The sequence below is a fragment of the Malaclemys terrapin genome, chromosome 16 (genome assembly GCF_027887155.1).
Source record: "Malaclemys terrapin pileata isolate rMalTer1 chromosome 16, rMalTer1.hap1, whole genome shotgun sequence".
Classification (NCBI taxonomy): Eukaryota; Metazoa; Chordata; order Testudines; family Emydidae; genus Malaclemys; species Malaclemys terrapin.
In genome coordinates this window covers 25,455,554-25,475,248 of record NC_071520.1, presented here as the reverse complement: position 1 = coordinate 25,475,248, position 19,695 = coordinate 25,455,554, and the positions used below count along the sequence as shown (strand labels likewise).

General features: G+C 40.7%; 1 protein-coding gene across 2 annotated transcripts in view; it reads right to left on the bottom strand.

Annotated features, from left to right (window-relative positions):
• SBNO1 (strawberry notch homolog 1) overlaps window positions 1-19,005 on the bottom strand; it is a 40,672-nt gene extending 21,667 nt beyond the window's left edge. Inside the window, exons 1-6 of one of the 2 annotated variants that reach the window (XM_054006206.1) lie at window positions 18,485-19,005; window positions 8,873-9,000; window positions 7,815-7,919; window positions 6,563-6,872; window positions 4,205-4,305; window positions 2,533-2,629 (exon numbers count right to left, since the gene is read on the bottom strand). In XM_054006206.1, the coding sequence (XP_053862181.1) occupies window positions 2,533-2,629; window positions 4,205-4,305; window positions 6,563-6,872; window positions 7,815-7,919; window positions 8,873-8,998 (739 nt within the window). In that variant the 5' untranslated portion in view covers window positions 8,999-9,000; window positions 18,485-19,005. The remainder of the gene's footprint in view (window positions 1-2,532; window positions 2,630-4,204; window positions 4,306-6,562; window positions 6,873-7,814; window positions 7,920-8,872; window positions 9,001-18,484) is intronic. The other variant, XM_054006207.1, reaches the window with a different exon arrangement.
• Between the last annotated feature and the right edge of the window lie 690 nt (window positions 19,006-19,695).

Sequence of the window (19,695 nt, the reverse complement as noted above, 5' to 3'; positions counted from 1 at the left end):
TCTTTTGAATCCAGCTCCTCCTCTTAATATATGAAATGGTGTTCCTTTAAGAAAAAGTGCATTAATCCAGGATTTCATATAATGAAAGTAGCTTAAAGGTGACCTTCAAAGCTTTTGAGTTTGTTCACTTTCAGTTTGCAAGACTCGTGGTCCATGAAGATCCACTTCTGCTTTGTCAAAATCTCCCTTTTAAGTTAAAACTACTGGCTCTGAGTTCTGCCTTCCCTCACAGAAAAGTCCCCTGAAGGACTTAAGGTCTGCTCTCTGAGATCACTGCCATTTTCCTATCAAGAACATATAAATAGCTTTCCTCAACCACTCTTTATTTACACATTATCTGACCATGTACGCAATTTAGCAATACCATAGAACAGAGTGTGGGAAGAAAAGAGTCTGACTAGGAGCAGCTCAGATTAGTCAGTGATTAGCACACATTTCCACTGGGTTTGTGATGTCACTAATCCACAAAAAATGAAGTTACATGAACTGAGAGAAAAGGCACTTCCAAGACACACACTCCAAGGAACACAAGACAGAAAAAGAATTTTTAAAATGTTATGAGAACTTAAACATATGCAGTCATATGAGGGCTGTTAGAAAAAAATCCCAAAAGCTTTGCAGGTCACTTAAATAGAGACTTAATGTTATTGTATCATTGGGTTACAAATAGCAGATGAGACTACAGCAATGTCATCAATATGGGAGCTTAAGGGCATTTGAAAACCAGTTTCTGTTCTGTGACACTTTGAATTGCTTAAACTAAACTCCTGTTTTTCACTCATGTTGAGCTGTAATAAGAGATAGATTAAGATTTACAATCTTACATTCCTTGGGTTCCCACAGAATCTGTTACATACGTTTCAGTAAGATAATACACTTAGGAGTGCAATTTTACATTAACTGCCCAGAAAGTGTCATATGTCTTTCCAACACACTGAGCATAATGGGGGTAGCTCTTAAATCTTTTCATTCCAATGAGTGAACTCTTCAACTGAAAGCAGCAGTGAAAGCAAAAATAAAAGGAGATGACTTAGGAGAAGTGGGCTACTATAGTGCCACTGAAAAGGATAAGGTTTACTTTTTTGGTAAGATTCAGGGAGGAAATTGGTGCCACATCCTGCAGTGGAAAAATAAAGGCAACCAGGATGAAAAGACAGTGGAAAGCAAAACATTTTTTGGACCCATATGCAAAAGAACTATTAAAGTTACAACATGGGGTGAAATCCTATTTCCTGGAGTTCTACAGAGATGATCTTATTGGTAACTTTTGCCCTTAAAAATATGAACATTTTAGTGGGGGATTGCCTTCAATAGAACAATATTTTCACACAGTATGAACCAGGGGATTCAAACACTGCTTAAAATAATGCTGTCATTTTTTTTAAAACCTATGTTAGGAACACTATAGGCTATTAAAAGTTAAAATTTTTAGCAATTTAATCTACTTGTCTTTATTTAGGTTCTATTTCAGGGGTCGGCAACCTTTCAGGCGTGGTGTGCCGAGTCTTCATTTATTCACTCTAATATAAGGTTTCGCGTGCCAGTAATACATTTTAACGTTTTTAGAAGGTCTCTTTCTATAAGTCTATAACATATAACTAAACTATTTTTGCATGCAAAGTAAATAAAGGTTTTTAAAATGTTTAAGAAGCTTCATTAAAAATTATATTAAAATGCAGAGCCCCCTGGACTGGTGGCCAGGACCCAGGCAGTGTGAGTGCCACTGAAAATCAACTCGCGTGCCGCCTTTGGCACGCATGCCACAGGTTTCCTACCCCTGTTCTATTTACATGTCAGATTGGACAGAGAAACAAATCAATTAAGTCAGTTACTTCCATATTCTTAGCGCTGCAAAGTTTAAGTATCCATCTGCAGGGTAAAGTTCATTTGCTTTAAAGACAATTTATTTCCGAAATAAGAGAAAAACTGGAAATGTTTCTAGTAATCTTTGGTTCTATGAAAGCTGCTCAAAAAATAAAATTTAGGGCCAAATTTGACCATTCACTTAAATTATATACATGTATAAACACCTCCCCAGCCAGTGCTTAGACCTAGGACAGTGACTGCTCAGTAAGCAAGTGACTGAAATGCTTCACTTGGATAATAAGACAAAGCCCCTTAATACGAAGGCAACAGTTCAGTCCTGAGCAGTCAGGAACAACTGTTTATTTTAAAATTATGTGCATAGATGGACACAATTCTAAAGACCATTGGCAAGCCAAAGTTTTGGCTTACCAATTATGTTATTTTAAAAACTTACCATTGTTCATGAACTATTGATAGAAAGTTAAACCAAAAATAGTATCAGACCTGTCCAAGGCCAAGTTCAAAGATTTGAGTGTGTCTTTCAAAAGTTGACTGTTGCAGGAGAAAGGTATTTTCTCCACAAGAGCAAAATCTGGTCCCCTTTTAGTTATTTGATTTTGATGCATTATAAAGCATTACTAGTCTATCTTTGCATATTCTGTTAGGAATTTGGGCACTAAACCATTTAAAGAGTTTCAGTTTTTGGATGCAAACCGAGAGTCGTACATTTTATTGGCATATACTCTGCATATGTCTCTGCATGACCCATTTCTTCTTCATCCTCCTCCTCAGGTTCCTCTTCCTCTTTTATTACTGGCACTTTCTACAATAAAAATATATCTGCATTAGTCAAATGATACATTGCTGATGCTCAACATCCTAGAAGTGTACAGGCATGTGGCGTGGAAGCTAGAATACAGACATTGACATTAGTATTGTTTCCATAACAGTGCACTACCTGAACCAGAGAGCAAAAGAAACATTACAAGATTTCAGAAGGCTTCAACAGCCATATTCCTTCTGTAGGGACTCCCTTCACAGACAGTGGCATTCCACTGGATGCAAATATCACTGGAAAGAGAGTTAAATGATACTAGCATAGGAAATGTGAGCCAAAAACATAAAACCTGCAAAGCAGCGTGAGCACTCCAACTAAGCCAGTGGACCAACTCTTTTATAAAGCTTTTAGTCCAAAATATGCAATTTTAAAGTTGATTTTATGCACCAGTTGGCATAATTTTAATTGAACTTCAATTATCCAAATGTAATGAGAACTAATGGGAAGCTATTTGTTTGCCTTGCGATTAATTAAAAACTTCAGGGCATAAGTCTACAGTACATAACCAGGGACATAACTCATATTTAGATAAAGGGGTGCTAAAAAGGAGTACGATTCTATTTTACTGCAGTCATTCAGCATGCCACGGATTAAATGGAAGTTCACAGTTGTGCATTTGAGAGTGTACCTCAGCATATATACCTGTAAAGTAACTTAGAAAAGAAAAGTCCTTCAAGTAAATATTTCTGTGAAATCTGTTGCAGATTTCCATTGGTTAAAGATTCAAATGACTTCAAAGTATTGGAAAGTATGCATATGTAATGCACCCACCACTGGGGTATCCAATATAACACCCAAAGAGATGACATTAGCCCATTATTATCCCGTGGCCCAGGCTACTACACAAACAGATGCCTGAAGTACTTTTTTTTTTAAGCAGAAAAGAAACTTCCTCCGTGCCTGAAGACAAAACCCTTCAGCATCAGATAGCTCTTTTAATATTAAAGATCCAGACAGCTTCCAGGTACCATACTGGAGATCACACACTAAACTCATTTGAATCTAGTTCTCGTTGCAGTAAGATTTAAGTGCATGTTTCAATAGTATTAGTACTAATTATTCACTAAACACCCAGCATATCAATGGGAGAAGAAACTGAGTTTACATTATGGTCATACAACCCAATGCTGGTCCAAATTGCTACAGAAACATACACAACTCTCCACAGTTTGAGGTTGTTAATCTGGTTGCATGACAGGGAAATGTATACAGAGGAAGCTTCCAACAGCAGAGCGAGGGAGCTGCACATCAACTTTGGTCAGGTAGGATACCCTTCAGCATGCACAATGGGTTCTTGTGAAAGATGCCTGACCTTCAAATGACTCCCACCCTAGCTCATATAGAAACTGTTCTGGAGATATGGTGGTCTGGTCTGCTTGGACCAACCACTCCACAACTATTGCAGCCAGGGAAAATTTTCCTTCAGAATCAGATATATATGTGGTTATGGAAACCTAGGAAGCTTCCATGAGCAACTGCTGAAACTAGCTAAAGACAGTTGGGGCCATTTATATGTAAAACTCACTTAAGAACCTATATCCATTCATTCTTACTACTCACCATAGTAGGTGAATAACTTCTCATTTTTACATCATTTACCCATATTCTTGTTACTTCTTTTGTAGAAGCCTCCTTCTTTACAGCACCATTGCTTAGATCAGCTACAAAAAAAAATTAAATTTTACAGAAATTAATAACTTTCCTTACATTTTCTCTGTTGTATTGATTTATACATCACACAGTCAAGGTAGCTGGAAATGAAGATCTAAAATCTTTGATAGTACACTGACGTCCTCAAGAACAATAGCCAAATATATTTATCTACATAACTGTGAACGTGCCTGAAATTAGTCCTGTTGCCTCCTTCTGAGGGAGCCACACATACTTAAAGCTTTAGTTTAACCAGTACCATCATATCGAAGAGAGATGCGTGAGTCTATTAAGTGTAACTTAAAGAAAAGACACCTTCACCAAACCTCTATATAGACCATTTAATAGTATGCCGTCTCACGTGAGAGCGAAGGCAGTTTAATAGGAAACCACAAACCCAGTTTTATCAAGAGACGTGATCTTACCTGGTTTGGTGGTGTTTACCACCTTTGGAGACACTACAATTATTTCTGTAAGAAAGTCAACATGTTGGACTGAATTGTTTTAAATGCTAAAAATGGACAACTACAAGACATTTGTTTATTTTCCTCCCTTTAGAATGTAATGGTGATGAGGATCACAGTACAGATCTAAGACAAATATTATTTATACAAGGATAGATACAGTGGAAGTTTTAGAGTAGCAGCCGGGTTAGTCTGTATCCGCAAAAAGAACAGGAGTACTTGTGGCACCTTAGAGACTAACAAATTTATTAGAGCATAAGCTTTCGGATGCATCCGAAGAAGTGGGCTGTAGTCCACGAAAGCTTATGCTCTAATAAATTTGTTAGTCTCTAAGGTGACACAAGTACTCCTGTTCTTTTAGTGGAAGTTTTAGTTAAGGAGCTATCTTTCAAACTTCCAGTATGTGAAAGCAAAAGTATAAGTTAAATGTAAGACTTGCAAAGGTTACTTTTGTAAGAAGAGTAAAATAAAAATACAAATAGCTAAAAATTGTATGTTAAATAGTAAGAAAGCATTTAAATCCTCCGTTGTAAAGCTTCATTCTTCCAAGTTCTATTAAGTGTTTCTTTTCTCTTCCCTGATGACATCTTTGCAGAGTCTGCTTTCTGTAGATTCTGGGCTGTTTTTATAAACAAAAACAAAAAAACCACTTCCCTTTCACAGGACAGCTGAATTACATGTTCAGCAGTTGTGTGTTACAAAACCAATGTCACATTCCAGAAAACAACACAAAAAAAAAAACAGACTCCTGACATGTGGTACCTGAAATTTTAACTTTCAAGTTCACAATCACCCCTTTGAACATTAACATGGAATCAGCGGGAGATTTAAAAAAAAAAATTATATATATATATATATATATATATATATATATATATATATATATATATATATATATATACACACACACACACACACACACACTGAAATCCACATATATACGCCGCATAGAAGACTTGCAAAAACTTCCGCAGTACAGCATCAACTATATTCAAGGTGAAGCTGGTAGTAAAGTTCCTAGGCATTATCCCGCCACATGATCTCACATATTTATACATACTAGATCTCCCAATATTTGTAACTTACCATTTAACTATTCCTGCAACAATTTCCCCCTAAATATGGAGTACTGGAGAACCACTAAATTGTCTATAAAAGATTAGCCACCACCACAATAGATTTTAACATATGACACAAAAGAGGGATGCACTGTGTGTGTGCGCGCGCGCGCACACGCAGACACAGGTTTCTGTTTCTTCCCTCCCCAATGGATGCTTTAGAGAAACATGGCTAGAAGTCAAAAATACTAGCTTGTTCTAAAGTCTTTTTGAGAAGGAGAAAGAGAGAAAGGGTTGTGACTATAATTTAAGGACAGTATTCTCCTACCACACACACACACACACACCAGATTAGACAATGGCATAGGTTCAAATAATGCAACTTCAACAAGATTAACAAATTGCTATATACAAAACATTCCTAATGTCAGTCATTTACCAGCGTCCTATTTCAAAATTTTATTTTCAGTTTGTCTCATTTCTTAAAAGGATATATCAAAGGGTTCTTGAGTTTTTAAAAATTCAATCATTTTGTGCCACTTCATACTTTCTTTTTATAATGTTGAGAAGTTGGGAGTCCAACATGTGTCAGGTTTTCTAGGCTCAATTTTAATGCTATTGTGCTATTCTACTCTGTTACTCCACCGAGAGCCAAAAAAACCACCACCAAAATCTTTTTATTCGATTATTTCACTATCACACTTCTGAAACAAAATGCACATGATGAAGGGGAAAGAACCACTTACTGGCTGCTGTTGCAACTGGCTGGGCAATGTTCGGAGGTGGCTTCAATTTCATTAGTTCATTAAGACTATTGTTTTTGAGCAGATCTTTCAGCTGGACCTGGTCCTTTGAAGGTGTAGTGGTCAAGGCATTGCGTACTGCTGGTGCTGCAACAGATGGTCGAGTAGTTGTGCTGGTTTGAATGATTTTTGCTACAGTGATGGTCTGCCTAGTAGTTGTCACAGGTGTGGTTTTTGTCATTACTATTGTAGTCCCCAAAGTTGGAAGCTGATTTATTTGATTCAGCACAAAGGTTGTGGTTGATGGTGGTTGCTAGAAAACAAAAACAAAAACTTAAGATTTTCCTGTTTTGGAAATATCATCCTGATAATTCTCGAAGTGACAATACTCAAAAAGCAAAACTTGTGTTATATGCCTCTCAGCTAGAGGACAGGAGGTATCAATTTAAGGTGTGTGAGGGGGTTTTTTGTTCTTAAAGCTGGTGGACTATCAATATTATCTTTCCATCGCACAACTAACTGATGCTAGAATGCCATTTTATTTCAGGATGTGGAAGCCTGAGAAAGAAGCTTCTACCAAAATGCAGGAGTGTTGCTTCATGGGAGGATCCAGCTCCACAAGATTTTTTCCCCAAAGAGAAGAGGAAAGAACAGGTAAGAAAGAGAAGGATTTCACCATCCAGACACAAAGTACATCTGCTGTGTGGAGACGCTTGGGTTGTAGAGAAATCTTACACACTGCACAACATGGTTTTACAGTTAGTTAATAAATAAACTAATATCTATTTTAAAACTTCTTTTTCTGTGGAGATTCTTTGTTAACCCTACCCTCCAGATACTGATCTACTACTTTATATCATCTTCTAGTAAGATAAAGATTATCTTGTTCATAACTTCTATGTTAACTGATATTCCGCATAATACGTCCAGAATTCTCAGTCTCCCAATTTAGGATAATATATGGTACCTAAAAGCATCAGGTGTAATGGCATCCTTAATGTACTCATAAGAAATGAAACTGGGCTCTTCCTTAAACAACTTTTCCCTTTAAATCTTGCTTGATCTAAGACATGGCATCTCTTACACATCATGCCAACCCTTCAAAAGTGAGTTTTACTGAAAAAGCCAGAAAAGAATTTGACTGTATTACGAATTATACTGAAGGGATGGCAAAGAGCCAACAATTTATAGGCCTTCCTCACTTTTTCACTTCACTATTTTACACATACAAAACTCTAAATATGTCAGCTCTTACCCTGACATTTAATAGTGCTGGAGTAGATACAGTCTCTGGTTCTTGTTTAACAGCAACTGTTGCCTCAGTCTCCAAGCCTAGTTCTAATGCACTAAGTGGCACTGACTAGAGAGAAAGAAAGCAAGCACGATCAGGTACTAGTTTTAGTAGGAAAAAAAGAATGAAAACCTTTACTACTATCCCCTCCCGCACCCTCCCATGTTAAAACTAATGACCAACTCATTTGCTTTGCCTGTTAATAATCCTGGTTTTATTAGAAATCAAGTTGGTAGCACACCAAATCTGCCCCCAAAATTGCTTCAAGCATAAAGCCTTTCCAGTTAACTGCTGTGAAAACTGAGTGAGTTCTGCAATTTCATTTCTGTTGACAGACTACTGTTTTCATAGAATCATAGACTAAGGTCAGAAGGGACCTTATGATCGTCTAGTCTGACCTCCTGCACAACGCAGGCCACAGAATCTCACCCACCCACCCCTATGTCCAAAAATGTGTTCCATTCTTGTGGTGTGTAAGCTGTCATAGAGATTAAATCAAATATTAAATTAATTCTCTCTTTTTTCAGAGAAGAGGAAAACCATGCAAGATATATCAATGGAAGTTCTATGTGTGGATACATGACATTGTGGCCCTAGAAAGTATATATAACTCATATTGATACAAGTTCAGTCAATAACGTATATACTTTTGATTTCTAAAATACGTATTTAAGACAGGTGATTACCATCTCAATTTTTTCCATACACAAGCCCAGCACAGCAATGAAAACATACAATTCCACTCTTTCACAATACACCTCTACCTCGATATAACGCTGTCCTCGGGAGCCAAAAAAAATCTTACCGTGTTATAGGTGAAACCGCATTATATCGAACTTGCTTTGATCCACTGGAGTGCGCAGCCCCGCCCCCCCGGAGCACTGCTTTACCCCGTTATATCAGAATTCGTGTTATATCGGGTCACCTTATATCGGGGTAGAGGTGTAGTTAACCAAAAAAAAAAAGTCTATGATTCTATATTATGCAATCTTGGCTAATTTTAAAAGGTTCTCATTTTTAACCTGCTGAACAGCTGGCACTGGTGTTGCAAGGCCCATGTCCGCAGGGTCAATATCAAACAGATCATTTGGACTGATTCCACTCTCACTCAAAGCAGCAAGCAACAGATCTTGTCCTGGCTCCACCATCTCTAAAAACAAAAATAAAGAAGACCACAGGCATAAGTTACAATTGTAATAATTGTTTATTCTGCAAAACCTTTAGAATTTTATATTTCATCATCTGATTTTTAAGGGCACAGTCAAGTTAGTCACTTTCATAAAACAAGTTTCAGGTTCTAAATCTGTCCAGAGTCTCTTGACAATTCTTGTGGTTTTGTGCTCAATTTTCCAAATTAAAAAAATATTTCTCACATACAAGATCCCCATAAACGGGGGAACCAATGAAAACCTAACTATACACAAGATGCTATTAAATGCATAAAGTAAACAAAGTGAAAAAAGCTTTCTTCTAGCCTTTGTCTTGGTAATTGTAGGAGTTTCAAGTAATACTGGTAGGCAAAAAGTGGTGAGATGGAAGTGCAATTTGTGTTGTGTCCCTTTAAGAACAGCCCCTAAAGCATATTGCCTAAGCAGGGAGAAGTACTTAGGTAGTAGTTAAAAATAATTGGCTTGTTTAGCCTATAACAATTCTGTACCTGCTTAATGAGACAAGAATTCAGGAAAAGTCAGTTAATTTAAGTAGTTCTAGAAATACTTGTTTTATACTAAACTAATAAGCTTTTAGTTTTTGTACCATACATGAATTTGAGAGGATTTTTTGCATAGTGGGCAGGATAGATGGTCAAGTGCTGTATTTAATGTATTAAGTCACCAAATATTAGTAAGGGACACTGAGCAAAACGTAGGCCATGGGCTTTTCATGTATAGGATAGCTGTTAATTTACTCCAGGACGGTATAAAACTTAAGAAGTCAAATACTCCATGTTTTTGGGGAAAAGGGGAAGCCCAGTTACTAGAAATCATAATACAAATATCCCCTTTCATTCCACAAAGGGACTGAGTTTTTGCTCAAACATTACAGTTACTCACTTTTCTGTATAGGTTTGCTTGCACTCCTAGAGTTTACTCACTGTTGACAACAGGTGTCTGCACTGTGTAGCTTAACTCTGTTTAGCTGTAAGCATAGAAAAGGACAAAACATTCAGCATTGTTTCAGAAACATGGTTTTATCCAAAGTTTTCAAAACAATGCTAAACAGTTTATCCTTGTCTGCACTAATAGCTAAGATACGTTCAAACACTTGGTTAACAGCACCTACACTGCTGACAATTGCCAGAACAGGTAACAGACAAAGCTCAAAGATCCAAAATTCTTGTGCTTCCTAGTTCTAGACTGCCCATTGTTGAGGAGATACCTACCCTTGTCTCGTAATACAAGAGGTACTGGCAAAGATTGTGGTGTCAAAACAAAACAAAAAAACATGCCGGAACAAACTGATAATGTAAATTCCATCAGTTTAAGAATGTAGTTAGTAACTATTACCATAGTGTCTAGGAGCCGTAGTCAAGGATAAGGACCCCACTGTTAGGTGCTGTACAAACAGAACAAAAAGATGGCCCTTACCTAAAGGAGCTTACAATCTAACTATAAAACAAGAGAACAGATGGACACAGACAGGGGAGCACAAGGAAACAATGAGACAATGTTGGTCAATATGACAGGCAGTGATTTCACCACACCAACAGCCTGTTAATTTTTTTGTAGCCTCATGGTGAAGGAGCGCTTTAGGAGGCTTTTGGAGTTGCATAATGAGATATTTGTGGATTTTTACAGGTAAAACTGCCCGAGCAAATGGGCAGCATGGGAGAAGACAGGAATGTGCTTGTTTGAAAATATAACAAGTAGACAAGCAAAAGCTGGCATTGACAGCTCAACAGCAAATGAGATAATAGGTAGGATGGGGATTGACTGAAGGGCCTTGGAAGTGAATATGTTTGCTATGTTAGAGAAAGGGAAGCCAGTGGAGGAATTCAAAGAGGGGGTGACATGCTGGATTGGATTGGAAAGGCCAAAAAGGAGGATGTTGCAGTAATCAAGATGCGAGTTTACATGATAGTTTTAATTGTGGAGATGAATAAGAAAGGCTGCATCTTAGAGATGTTATGCAGAAAAAATAGACAAGACTTAGACACAGCCAAAATGTGAGGACAGCGAGAGCCCCAAATTGAAGAGGACACATCCAGATTTAACTGTCAGTAAAACCATATAATCCCATTAAAGCCAGATACTACTACAAAGTATTACAGGGTAACAAATATTGTACTTTAAGGCGTTCAGAGTGATCTGGAGAGTTACAGACCGGTAAGCCTTACCTCTGTACTTGGTTTAATTAAATATAAGATACCTAGAACACCATGATGAGGAAATCTAGTCAGCACTGCTGCTTTCTCAGAGAAAAATCATCTCACTAGTCTTTTAGAATTATTTGAATAAGTCAACAAATTACTAAAAGAAAAAGGTGACAATTTAAACTTTCAAAAGGCCTTTGACCATCCTTCAAAAGGGGCTACTAAAAAAAACTAAGTAGCCAGTTTAGAAACTGGATTAAAGTAAAAATCAAAGTAGGAAAAAATGGTTAATTTTCATCATGAGAAAAGGTTAACAGTAGGATGCCACAAAGTTCCAGACTGGAATTGGCAGTGATTGGTACATTTATAAATTAACTAGAAGAGGGTGGGAGTAGCAAGGCGACAAAGTTTGCAGAAGACAATGTTTAGTCAATACTGGAGAAGTTCCAGGAACTCCAGAGAGAACTTCACAGCGGAAGAAGTTGTTCTATGTGGACATATGCAAGCAATGCAGATTATTCCTTCAATGTGAACTACTCACACACTTTACTGGGTTCTAAGTAAACTATCAATTCAGAAAAGAAACCCGAGTATCACCGTTACTAGCTCAATGAAGACTTCTGCTCAATGTGGCCAAAAGAGCAAACAGTGTAAAGGTGAACAGGGAGAGACTAAATGAGGAAATCATAATGGAATTCTACATATCAACAAAATGTCCCCACCTGGAATACTGTTTTGGTCACCCCAACTCTATCAGGAGATGGCGGAAATAAAGTAAGTTTAGAGACAGGTGACTAGAATGATTAAGCACAGGGAAAATCTCATGAAAGGCAACTGAAAAGATTGGGACTGTATCTTCAATTGGAGTTGAATGAGAGGGGACATTATAAAAGTCTGCAAAAATAATGAATGGGGTGAACAGAAGTTTTCAATCTATATGGGGTGATTTAGATGGGACAAATCCAAAATTGGGGGGGGGGGGAGGAAGGGGGGAGAAGACTTTCCTACATAATGAACAATTAGTCCGTGGAACTCAAAGCAAGACATTTAAAAGTTTAGCATGTATATTAAGAATATCCTGGGTTATAAATATTAAACAAACAAACAAGAGTTTTGGAAGATATAAATACTCATGCTTGAGTATAAGCCAACAACTAAAAGGGTTAGGAAGAAGCTTTCCCTGGGGGCAAGTTATCTCATACCTGCCTACTGCAGGGCCTACAAAGGATGACCACTAGTTGGAACTAGTATAGCAATTCATATGTTCTTAGAATAACCAAGTTTAGTTTTATACTCACCCTTAGAAAATTTAAGCACTCCAGCTGTATGATCACAGTAATCTCCAAAAGACATCCCAATTGCCACTCTCCTTCATATACATCCCTCCATTTTTTAATTCCCTTAAAGATATCTGTTGCTAACAATTTAGATTGAGTAAAAGAACTGTAACAGTTTACTTGCATGGCATTCAGTTTGGACGACTCTGGACTAGTTAGTTTCAGTAATCTGGTTCCTGAATAATCAGAATAAAGTTATAGGGTTCTGGTTGCAAACACTAGGGTAATACCGAACTCCTGACATTGTGACTGAAGTTAAAAACATTCAATAAATAATAGCTAATCTTCTGTTTTGTGAAACTTAACCCACAAAACTAAGCTCAATATATAAGTTTCAACTACTCAGTTTTGCATTAATTTAGAATCCAAAAACACAACAGAAGTACATCAGAAAAAGCTACATCTTAATACCTTATCGTTTATATTCTTACATTCATGTAGTCAAACCTAAAACTAAGCTAATCAAGTCAAAATACAACTCCATAATTTTTACAAAGTATAATGCTTTTGAGTAAGCATAAGCAAAAGTTACTTTATCAAGCTCTGTGGCTCAAGTTGTGCAATACTATAAAAGGCTGTTTCTTGCATCCCAAAATCCACACAAAAGTTACTTTAAAAAAGTTGACGATATTGCAAGATGTTCCCTACATTTTTCATTGTTGAATCTTGTTTAAAAAAAAAAGCTGTAGTCTGCAATCTATCCCAATACTACTAAGCAACAAGACCCAACCTGTTAGAAGAATCACAAAAAAAGCTGAAGCACAAAACAAAAAATTGTTATACAACTACTAGATACCTTGACAGCAGTGGTACAACTCACTTTTTCTAGAAAGCACAAAGAAAAATCCAAGTTACTGTCATAACAAAAACAATGCTACAAAAATGGCTCAGTACACATTTTGTATGATGTGCTGTGCCACCACAAAACTATTTTTTCAAAGTAAAAGAGGGTTTCATTAACATTATGTATTACATAAACCAATTTCTTCTCAAGTCATGCAAAAATAAGCTTCTGATTTAAGATCAAAACACAACTGCCAGTATTCTCAATGCCATTTTTATGTCATACATCCGTGCCAACCTGCCAATCTTTGTCTCGCACCTTCCCTGTTTTAGCCTTGGTGGAAAGTGCAAAAGCAGCAGCATAAAACTAAGATAGTCAGAAACAGATGTCCTGCCTACTTTTTTTCCCCAGAAGGAAAGAAGGGTGGTGGTAACTTCAAGCCCAGAAAGATTTTCCATTTAAAAAAGAGCCCCCCTACAAGTCACATAACACTAAATATACCATTACATTTTTAGAACTTCTCTATTCATAAATTGCATTCAACTGTGTGTTTGCAATTCCACAGTCAATCTGCTATGGCTTCCACCAAACCCTCCAAGCCACTGGCTAATATTTAAAGCACTGATGTCTATGGCATATCCCCTGTGAACCCAACATCTCACACTATGTGGAATACTAAAAACCCAAGGTAACATCTTATTGTCAACAGTGCTGACAGCCTTTGCTCACCCTTTAACACTAAAATCCTTGCTGTAGCTTCCACACAAACTTTCTCTCTCTCCACCTCCAGTTGCTACCATACACAGCATAAAAATGCAATGAGCAGGCCTAAACAAAACAGTGAAAAATAAACCAGATTTGTAAATTTGTCAGACAATTTTAAACTGTATCCCTTTCCATTTCAACTGATTAGCCCAGTGGTTTTCAAACTTTTTTTTCCTGGCAACCCAGTTGAAGAAAATTGTTGATGCCAGTGACCCAACAGAGGTGGGAAGGAGGGGCTCAGGGTGCGGGAGGGGCTCAGGGCTGGGGCAGAGGATTGGGGTACAGGGGTGAGGGCTGTGGGGTGGGGCCATTAATGAGGGGTTCAGGGTACAGGAGAGGGCTCTGGGTTTGGGGGGGGCTCAGGGCTGGGGCAGGGAATTGGGGTGCAGGCTTACCTTGGGCAGCTCCCGGTCAGCAGTGCAAGGGGGTGTTACGGCAGGCTTCCTGTCTGTCCTGGCACTGCCAACAGGGCTGTGCTCTGGAAGTGGCCAGCAGCAGGTCCGGCTTCTAGGCAGAGGCGCGCAAGTGGCTCCACGCTACTCTCACCCACAGGAACCATACCCCGTCCAGGTGTTCAGGGCGGGGGCAGTGCGCAGAGTCCCATGGCCCCTCTGTCTAGGAGCCAGACCTGCTGCTGGCTGCTTCTGGGGTGCAGCGCGGTGTCAAAACAGGTAGGGACTAGCCTGTCTTAGCCAGGCAGCACCACCGACAGGACTTTTAACAGCCTGGTCGGCGGTGCTGACCAGAGCTGCCGCGACCCAGAGCCTTACATTCCACGACCCAGTACTGGTCACGACCCGCAGTTTGAAAACCACTGGCTTAGCCCATTCTTTAACAGGATCCATGACCTTTTAAGAATGCATCTATTTCAGAAAGAACTTTTTAACAGATGTAACTTCCCCCTCAAATAAAAAGGTTGGGATATCAATTTTTTTTAAATTCATAGTGACTGAAAAAGGTGAGACCTCTTTTCTCAACAAAATTTAAGAGCATTTCCATGTTAAGTGATTATTCTCCCTAGCAACCTTTGTGGTGTGCTGTCAGAGTTAACCGGACCTTGAGGCTCATTCGTTAATTGTTTCTGTTTGTGGCATTCAATCCCACCATTGATCCCAGATGGTTGCAGGAACCCTTGAGCACTTTGCTCGCTATTCACACAAACATTAACGAACAGGTTCCTCTCACTAAAGGGTCAGCAACCCTCAGCCTCCTAACTTTGTCCACAAACACGTGTTCAGGACAAACTTCCGGGTTGGGTTAGAACTGGCTGTGTAATTGCGTCCCATAAACAAAAATAGTTTTCAGCTCTCCAAAACCTTAAGAATTCCCTTAACAACAGCATTAAGTTTACAGAGATGGTAGGAGTTTCTACAAATAGAACATTTAAAGCCAGTGAACCACCAAAGATCAAATCTTTTCCCGCTAGTCTTCTCCCATCGCTAGAGAGGCTCTATTTGTAACAATTAACATTCTCCGTCTCCACCTCCAATTGCTTCCATACACAGCATAGTAATCTGTCCCGAGATCATTTCTTACACTACCCTAGTGATCTGAAATGCCTTGTCAAAAAATAAGATCACAGTAAAATTTGCTTGGAATTATTAGCAAGAATTCTGCTACAACTACAAGACATACAGAACTCAAACTAGGAAAAGCACTGGTCTCACAAGCTCTGCCTTCTTCCGAAGCCAAAATCAGATGCCACACATTAGACTGTGCAGATATTCAAAACATTGCCATACAAGATCTGATGAATTCCTTAGGCTTGGCTCCTCTGCAATGGGTTCAGATACCCCCGGGGCAAGTCTGGAATAAGGCAAAGGAAAAACAGGCACATGCCTAGCACTCTGGCTCTCAGTGTCATGCAATGACATCAGAATCTAAGTTATCAATTTTTATATGTATGTCATAGCGGCAAAGAAAATCCTGAAAGTAACCCAAGTTTAGTTAATACAGCAATGTCTGCTCAAGCCTGCAGACAGCCTCCAGCACAGGGAGGAGCATAGCCAATAGAACCGGGGAGGAAGCCACCTGTCCAGAAAAAAAAACAACAATCCCCAACCATGGAGGAGAGGAAGCTCAGATGTCTCACTGGATGGGGAAAAAAAATTGGTGGCCCACTCCCAAGCAACATTTAATTGCTGAGTCAAAAAGAAATTAGTGCCTCAGACTGCTGATTTTTGTCCCTCTCCGCTCTTTCCTTACATACTGTTATCATCATAACTCTGTCTAAATTGTAACTGGGCATATAAGTTAGCACCTCCATTTAAATGAATGGGCCAGTTCACAGCTCTCAATAACAATTGTTCCGTATGAGCTAAAGACTTAAAAAAAAAAAAAAAAAACCTGAAAAGTAAGATTCTGGAGAATGAGATAGTCTCCAATAAAGTATTGGGGGTCACCAACCTCTCTCTATTTCAGTCCAGAAAACAGTACTAGCATAGACTGAGATACACAAAACAGTTCTTTTCAATTAGCTGTCTGCCTCTGAACCCTCCTCAAGCACCTACAGTTAATGTCAATTTCTCACACCATTTTAGCACCAGTTGAGAAAAGAACTTATTCTAGACAACATGGGATAGACTTGTGGGAAGGAAGAAGGTGGGGGAGATGTAGCCTATTTTCATTTTTCAGGAGTGTCATTTTTAGATTCAGGTAAAGTTATGGCCCTTGTAAGCATGTAGTGTGTCCTTGAAAGCCAATACAAATACTGTACCATAACACAACATACACCATTGTATACATAAATCAATTTCCATCAGGCAGATCAAGCCCCAAAAATTTAGGATTAATAAAAAAGTTGTGAAACTTCAATAGTTTATTTTTTTTAAATTAAAATTATTGAAATCTAAACATCTATAAACTTTAAATACTGTCTCAGTGCATTAGTTAATGAAAAACTAAAAGAAACTTATTAAGCAATATAAAATGCAATGAGTAGCCTAAATAAAACAGAAAAATAAACGAGATTTGTAAATTTGTCAGATAATTTTAAACTGTATCCCTTCACACTTCAACTGATTAGCCCATTCTTTAACAGGATACATGACTTTCTAAGAATGTATCTATTTCAGAAAGAACTTAACAGATGTAACTTCCTCCTCAAATAAAAAGGCTGGGATATCATCGATATTTTTAAAAATCATTGTGATTGGAAAAAAGTGAGGCCTCTCTTCTCAACAAAGTTTAAGAGCATTTCCATGTTAAGTGATTACTCTCCCTAGCAACCTTTGTTTGTGGAGTGCTGTCAGAGTTAACCGGACCTTGAAGCTCATTCGTTAATCGTTACTGTTTGTAGCACATTCAATCCCACCATTGATCCCAGTTGGTCGCAGGGACCCTTGAGCACTTTGCTCGCTATTCACACAAACATTAACGAACAGGTTCCTCTCACTAAAGGGTCAGCAATCCTCAGCCTCCTAACCTTGCCCACAAACACGTGTTCAGGACATAAACTTCCGGGTTGGGTTAGAATTGGCTGCGTAATTGCGTCCCATAAACTACTTTTCTTTTCAGCTCTTCAACACCTTAAGAATTCCCTTAACAACAGCATTAAGCTTACAGAGATAGTAGGAGGTTCTACAAATACAACATTTAAAGCCAATGAAGTACCAAAGACATCTTTTCCAGCTAGTCTTCTCCCGTCGCTAGAGAGGCTCTATTTGTAACAATTAACCAAGCGATTAAAGACACACACAACGACAGTGGTTAGAAATATTAGATGAGGCCATTTTGTTTAACCAACTAGAAAACGGGGGGTGTGGGGGGACCTCGCCCTGCCACGTTATAAGGGCCACAAGTTTTCTCTGCCGTTATCCACCGGATCCTACGAGACTATTTCAATAAACCCAGGAGCCGAAACTTCGCCATACAGATACGTGTTACCAGCCAATAGCAGGAAAGTTCGCTCATTTCTGGGGCAGTGACCCCCCAGCAGTAACAGTGCGAGCCGGCCCCACAGCGCCTATAGCAACCCCCACATGCCTCCCCACTGGAAAGATTAGCGCCCTCCACCCAGCAAGACTTCAGAGGGGCATGGGGGGGAGGACACGCAGCGTCCCTGCCGGCAAGGGGACGCTCTGGGGGAGCTAGTCACTGCGGGGCCGGCTGCTCGGGTTGGGGGGCCGGCTTAGAGGAAGGGGCTGCAAGGGCGACCTACATCCCCCTCCCCATTGAGTCCCCACCTCCAGACAATGCCTAGGCACCGACCGCTCCCTACCCCGCGTGGCTCTCTCAAAGGGCCTCCTGCCCGCACGGTGTGGGGCCAGAGTGGGGGAGGCCGCGGGACAATGCCTGGCCCCGCTCGGTGCGTGGCTGCCCAGACTGGGAGCTGAGGGGGGAGCTCCCCGCGAGTGCCGCGGCCCCGTCGAGCAGGGACCGCCTGAGGCGGCCGGGTAGGCCCCCCGCGGTATCGGGCAAGAGGGTAGGGCGGACTCACTCTCTCTCGATCCCGCCACAGCCGCTCCTGGAAGTATCCGCCGCTAGCCCCGCCGTCCGACGCTTTCTAACTCACCGCCGCCATGTTTGCCCGCCCTGCCTCCCCTCTCATGGAGGAGGGGCCAAGGGCCGGCGGCACAACACGTGACCTCACCGCTTGGCGCCCCTCCTCCCGCCGTATGCCGCGCGCCACATCCACGTGACACCAGTATGTCGCGTCGCGGGCGGGCGCTCTGTACCACCTGACTTGTTCTCATTGCCCCTCCCATCAGAGGAGTGGCCATCTCTTCTTCTCCCCGCGTTCTCTCCCATCACGTGACGTGGTGCCTTTAGCGCCCGTAGTAGAGCCTGGGGTAAGGAAAGAAATTCCTGGACTGGTAGAAGGAGCTCCCCGACAGCCCCGGGGCTCGACTTCTTCTGTCCGGACTAGCCCATGGTAGTTGCCGTAGATGAGAATGTCGGTGCAGGCCCAGTTTTCGTTGGGTGGGGGAGGGGAGAGCGAGAAGTCGGCTGCTAAGAGTCACGTGATCCCGTACGCTGGCGGCCGTTGGCGTGCGTACGCAAAGGCGGAGGCGCTGTCGTCTTCTGCGCGTGGCAGGATGGGAGAAGGGTCTGAACCAGAGCCATGATGATGAGGTCACGGTTGCAGGGCTAGGCGCGTGCGCACGGTTGAGCGTCACTGAGGGCCTTAGAGAGGATGAGCGCATGCGCGGGCGGGCTCAGGCTGGCCCTGATGGGGCCCTGGGCTTGTGCAGCCCTTGCACCTCACAGGTTCCTTGCCTGGGTGGTCTTCAGTGCTGCGGCGGGGTTACTGTCACTGAGCAGGCCTGTAGGACGGGGGGTGCGACATGCTAAGCTGCAGAGGCGGTGCTAGCCCACTGGGGGCCCTAAACACACGTCCTCAAAAAGCGAATAGCCCAGTCCTCCCCTCGAGCTGCTCAGGGCTCTAACCAGTTGCTTAGTCTGCTTATACCTGGTGCTGCTAAACTGAAGACGGGAGCGGTGCGTGGGTCAGCGGGGAGTCAGCTGCCTTCTCTTACATCTCCCTGGCCGTTGCTATCCCTGCAGCCTCTGCTCCTGCTTGGCACATGCCTGGCACCCTGCATGTCCAGTGAACACAACATCAGTGCAAGTTAGGCCCCTCTATGGTCCCCACTCCGTGGCTAAGGTGTATTATTGCTTATGTGGTTACAAAACCGGGCCTCTTGTGTA